This window comes from Micromys minutus (genome assembly GCF_963924665.1).
Source record: "Micromys minutus genome assembly, chromosome: X".
NCBI classification, from domain to species: domain Eukaryota; kingdom Metazoa; phylum Chordata; class Mammalia; order Rodentia; family Muridae; genus Micromys; species Micromys minutus.
Window position 1 is genome coordinate 91,080,481 of NC_137970.1, and position 6,237 is coordinate 91,086,717.

A 6,237-nucleotide genomic window follows, 5' to 3' on the forward strand; every position below is an offset into this window, starting at 1 on the left:
AAACTGGATGAGGTGGTAAATGCCTGTAACCCCAGTACTTAGGAAGTAGAAGCAGAAGAATCAGAAGTTCAAGGTCATTATCAACCACACAGTGAGTTCAAAGTCAGCTTGGATTTCATATCACGCTGTTATCAAAAACATCGGAGAATATATATATATATATATATATATATATATATATATATATATATATATAAAATACATATATATGTGTGTGTGTGTGTATGTATGTATGTATGTGTGTTAATATTGTAAATATTGTCAAACTATATCAGTGGTTTGTGGAAAGAATATTTAGTGAGTACTACCTCTTCTGGAAGGCCTGGGAAGTTTAGCACAGAAATATTCAAATGTTTAGCTTTGAAATGTTTGTCTATCACTTTAATGTAAGTGTGCCCCTCCTTTTTCTGTGCACTTTTGGGAAAGACCCATGTCAGGACAGATGTGGTAACTGGCCCTGTGGTATTTGTGGTCACAGTAGGATAGGGACTAGGAAGAGGACATGAGGAAAAAATAATTATAGACAACAGATCACATTGTTATCAAGTACCATGAAGAACATGGTGACCAAAAAAGTGTTTGATAAGCTTAGTCTGGGTAGCTTCTATTTCTTCTGATCATTACGAGAACTTGTCAAGACCGAGGGAACGGCAGAAGGTACGTGGAGTTTGTACAGCTGTAAGGGTTGCATAAACTACAAAGGGTCTTCAAGGTCATTTCATGTCAGTCTCCACTGTAGACTATGAGGAACTAAGGTCTAAAGAAGTCAGTGACTTAGTCAAGGTGACAGTGATAGTGGCAGAGCCAGGCCTAGTTCTTATGGTTTCTTCCAGGTGATGTTACTGAGGATTGAGGATTAGCCTAAGAGTTGTCTGGCTTTGTGTAGAAGAAGCCTTGAGTTCAGGCCTTTATGATTAGCCATCTACTATGCTCTGTTTCTCTTTGCTAGTAAGACACAATTTAAGAACACAGCAATCTAGCATTCCAGTCTAGCAGGTTGGTTTGGTCTTCAGCATACTTGTCTCTCCTCCAAGTTTAGATAATTATAATAATGACCTTAATGATGGCAGTTACTTATTTAGTGCTTGCTCTTTATCAAGTATAGTTCTAAGCACTTTGCATGTACTAAATTACTTAATATGAACAACAATTCTATAAGGTACATATTATTACTACTCCATTTTACCGAAAAGGGGGGGGCTCATACAGATCAAGTCATTTGCTGAAGGTCACAGGTGTGAGTTATTACAAGCCGTCTAGCTCCAGAGCCCCAAGCCTGCCGTGAAAGTAGCAATTTGTTTTCTACTTTTTAAAAAAAAGAAAGAAAGTAGCAAGCCCTCTAGTGAGGTACAGTAAGGATGTAGATGAGAGAGTGGATGGGACAGGAAAGCTGAATGAATCAAGAATTGGGCTACTTACTGACAAACAAAAGAGGACTGAATGAACCCAAAAGAGTACTTGCTTAGGATATTACAGGGTTCTAGATTCCGTCCCTAACACCTCAAAAAAAAAAAGTACCAAAGAAACAACATGTGGCCACATCAAAGACAAAGGCATCTTACAGTCCTATTCACCTGTTAGCTTCATGTTCTTTGCTCCCATTTGCTCCTTCCCTCTCCCTCCTCTTTTCCTTGTTCCTTCTTTACCTCCTCACCCCTAATGATGTGAGCTTTTCCAAATTGGTCCACATCAAATGTCTGCACATGTGTGTGGAAGTCAGAGGTCAATATTGGGGGGTGTTGTTCCTCAGAAGTCATCCACCTTGTTTTTAGAGATAATCTCTCACTGAGACCTTGCCCAAGGCAAGTAGGCTTGGATGTCTGGCCACTGAGCCCCAGTCTCTGCCTCACTAGCACTAGAATAAGCATGGATCATCAAGCCCATCTTTTCAGCTGGGTGATGAAAATTGAAACAAGACCTTCTTGGCAACAGACATCTTACTGTCTGCCCTCTATCTCCAGGCCCTTTTTGTTTCTTTTCTTTGAGACAGGGTCTCACATATCCCAGGCTGGCCTTGAACTTGATAATAGCGGAGGGTGACCTTGAAGTTTGGATACTGCTGCCTTCACCCCCCCCAATGCTACAATTACAGACGTGTATCATCATGCCCAGTTCATGTGGTGCTGGAGATGGAGCCCAAGATTTTGTTAGAGTGCTAAACAACCACTAAGTCTTATGGCTTTTTTGTTTGTTTGTTTGTTTGTTTTGTTTTTTTGTTTTTTTTTTTGCTCCCATTCTGAAAATCCATGCCACTGGTCCCTCAGCTTATCCTCAACCCCACACACTCCCTGTGGTTCATATTCAGCTGAAGATGAATGCACGGAAGGGCAGGTGGGGGCCACAGAAAGTCCATGGCCCGCCTGTGCTGCTCCTCAGCCTGCAGAGCCAGTCTTCTGGATGTCCTTTGTATATCCTTCATAACAGCTTTTTCAAATTTTACCAGGCTCCTCACTGCACACCCATCACCTCCCCCGGAGGCAGGTAGCCTGGCTGGCTCTTTCCTGGGGAAAAGAGAGTGATAACCAGATTCAACCTTTGGAATCTTTTCATGATATCCCTCCTTCTTGGTGGTGTCCTGGGTGTCACACTTCAAGTTCTTCTTGGGCACCATTCCTCCTTAACAGATGAATAAATTCAAGTCCCACCCATGTGACAAACAATTTCTTCCTCCAATCCAAACTTTGCCTTTCAGAACATTGCCCACTCTTATTCCCAACTCAACACAGCCAAAGTAGTTTGTTCTGATGCAGAGTTCTAACAGTGTGGACGGATATATAAATGTGTGTGACTGCTGCTTCCACCATTAGGACATAGAACTGTTCCATCAGTCCCTCAGTTCTAATGTGCCATCCCTTTGCAGTCAAGGCCTCTAGGACCACTCCTACAATGGTAACACTCTGTGTGCTCCCCATCCCTGTAGTTTTATCTTCTGAGAATAGCTTCCTCAGTGTGGTGACTCTAGAGTTCATCTGTACTGTTGTATTCAGCAATAGCTTATTATTTCTGTTTTTTAAAGATGTATGTTTAAATGTATATTTAATTCTATGTGTCTGTGTATGTCTGTGTGTGGATATGTACACAAGTGTGTGCCTACAGAGATCAGAAAATGGTATTGGATTTCCCTGGAGCTGAGTTACAGGCAGTTGTGAGCTATCTGTCGTATCTATTCGTTGCAAGGAGTTATCGGTGCTGGGAATTGAATTTAGTCCTCTGTAAGAGCAACAAATTCTCTTAACCACTGAACCATCTCTCCGGGACTGATTTCTTCTTTCTTTTTCATACATTTGTTTTATTATTTTAAATTATGTGTATGTGGAGGGTAGGTGTACACTCCTGTGTGGGCATGCCTGCCTCTGCCTCATAAGTACTGAGATTAATGCAACAAGAAAGTTACTTTTTTTATGAAAAACATGATTTTCTTAAAGATTTACTTATTTATTATAAGTACACTGTCACTGTCTTCAGACACATCAGAAGGGGGCATCAGATCTCATTACAGATGGTTGTGAGCTACCATGTGGTTGCTGGGAATTGAACTCAGGACCTCTGGAAGAGCAATCAGTGCTCTTAACTGCTGAGCCATCTCTCCAGCTCCCCCTCCCACCCTTTTTTAAAGTTCCCTAATAGTAAGGCTGGACTAAACTGAACCACCAGGTGTCAGTCTCCAGTAGAAGGGTGGCCAGAAGGTCCATAGATGAGAACTGGAAAAGGACTATGGAGCAGCTTGAGGCCTGGATAAGTACTTTTGTCATACAGTGTAGGGGACAAGAATAGGCAGTCAGAAGAATGCCATAATCACTCTGTTCTTAACCCTGTGACATTTGTGGTATGGGAAAATCAGCCCCTATTTGGTGGTTTCCCAGAAGAGAGATCAGTTAAGGAGTCAGGAGGGAATTAAAAAAGATTAAAGTCTGGGACTGGAGAGATGGCTCAGTGGTTAAGAGTGGTCTGCTCTTCCAGAGGACCCAGGCTCAGCAAGGACATGGCAGCTCACAACCATATATAACTTCTGTTCTAAGGAGACCTGATGCCCTCACACGTACATGGTACACAGACATATATATGCATATGCAGGCAAATCATATATATGTATATGATTTTCATATATATATATATATATATATATATATATATATATATATATATATGAAAAAAATAAATAAGGTTAAAGGCATAGGACTATGTAACAGGTCCATTGGGCATAGGCTAGATTGGAATGTAAGTATGAGATTGAGTCTATCTCAAATGCCTACTTTCTTTTAAACAAAATACACCACAAATATGTGAATGAGGCATGGTTCTATAGCAAATTAATATTAATTCTAAATTAGTAGCTCACACCTGTAATCTCAGCATTCAAGAGACTGAAACAAAAGTATGGTAAAGTTCCAGCCAATCTGAGCTACATAAGCAAGACTGTGTCTCAAAACACACTCATTCTAAGACTATGGAGGAAGATGAACTCTGAAGTTACTACTTTTTGCCACCATTTTGGCACAAAGCATCCAGAGTCCAGACTTGAGACCCTTTTTACTTTGTGTAGGACATTTACTTCCCAGCACTCACATCACTTCCCTGTACCTTCTATGTCCTGCCAGGCTCAAAGTCCTTATCTTCCCCACTATGGAGGAGTAGATGTCCACTTCTCAGGAGCAGCTGATTGCTTCCGGCAGATAGTGAAGACCCAAGGGGTACTGGGGCTCTGGAATGGACTGACAGCTAACTTACTAAAGGTGAGAACAGTGGCCAGTCTCCTGCTTCTCTGCCTCTTTCAGTTCTTTCCCTTCTTTTCTTCTCCATAAAATTTCAACTAGCACTAATAGATGATATGCAGCAACCCTGATGAATGTAATGGTTTAGAATCTAATACCACACCCTTGAAGAGCTGAGCATTTAGTATCAACTGGAAGTTTCCAACACTAGGACATATGGACCCCTCTGTGAGGAGAATACAGCCCCCACCTAAAATAGTCTGCAGAAGTATGACTATAATACATGAATATATCATAGTCCCATAGACTTCTGTAACCAGAATTAAGAACAAGAACTCTGGACTCGCCTTGTGTAAATAAGACCAACATATAGTGATGAGCAATGGCCAATCAACTACATGGATTTTAATGCTTACACAGGGCATACCCTTCGGTGGTTCTGAAATCTTTCATCCCCTTCCACACTGGACCAGTTTTCCTTTTTCCATAGTCTTTGATTCCAAAAGGAATTAGCATGTAGCACTGCCTTTGGCTATCATCTTAGTTTACTCTTGTGTAACTCTACTGCAGAAGGACCTTCTTGTAAGAGTTCAAAATATGGCTCCAAAGTGTTGAGTTCAGTTCAGGGCAGCTTCCCCATTCTGTTAATTAAACTTTGGGACATTGAAACTGGCTAATGGAAATGACTGAATAGAGAAGATTACTCTATTCATATACTTTCTAGTCTACATCAATAAAAAATTAAAATTTAATTTTTTTAATTTAAAAAGTTGTTTAACATTTAGGCTGCAGAGGTAGCTCAGTGGTTAAGTGTGTTGGCTGCTTTTCCAGATAACCAGAGTTTAGTTCCCAGTATCCATGTTGAAAGGCTCAGTATCACACAAAACTCTATCTCCTAGGGATCCAAAACCCTCTTGTGGCCCCCTTGGGTCCCCACACTCACACAGAACACAGATGGATAAATAAAGATAAGTCTTTTCTTTTGAAGAATTTAACACAGTTTTCATTTTCTGTTTTAACAGGTAGTTCCATACTTTGGAGTTATGTTTAGCATGTTTGAATTCTGTAAGAGAATTTTTCTTTATCAAAATGGTTACACCTTGTCCCCCCTGACCTATAAACTGACCCCAGGAGTGGACCAAAGTTTGAAGCCCCAAGAGTTACGAGAGTTAAAGAAGTTCTTTAAACCCAGCAAACTGCACTCGAAAAAACCAACTCTGTAAACTGAATGGAACTACACTGGTAGAGGCACAGTCACAGATGACTATGATCTCTTAACTGCACATCTGGAGGAGGAAGAGGAAACGAGAGCACTAGACCATACATCACCTCGGAACCTCAGAGTTTCCTGTGAATACCTGTGCTTTGAGAAGCTTCTCTGACACTGTCCTGTCACAGTGGCATCCCCACAGACTATAAGAAAGCCTAGAGGTAATCAGATGTGCAACATACCCTCTGAGGAGAAACACAGTGCAAAGAAGCCTAGCCTCAACGCTTCAGAGCATCTTGTAACTGAGGCAGCAGA

At 41.1% G+C, this 6,237-nt stretch overlaps 1 protein-coding gene across 1 annotated transcript in view; it reads left to right on the forward strand.

Moving 5' to 3' along the window:
- Positions 1 to 5,935, forward strand: part of SLC25A43 (solute carrier family 25 member 43) — a gene marked incomplete at both ends in the record, with an annotated part of 31,872 nt that extends 25,937 nt beyond the window's left edge. The window contains 2 exons of the mRNA XM_080909787.1: positions 4,599 to 4,733; positions 5,735 to 5,935. Of these exons, the coding sequence (XP_080765913.1) occupies positions 4,599 to 4,733; positions 5,735 to 5,935 (336 nt within the window). The remainder of the gene's footprint in view (positions 1 to 4,598; positions 4,734 to 5,734) is intronic.
- Between the last annotated feature and the right edge of the window lie 302 nt (positions 5,936 to 6,237).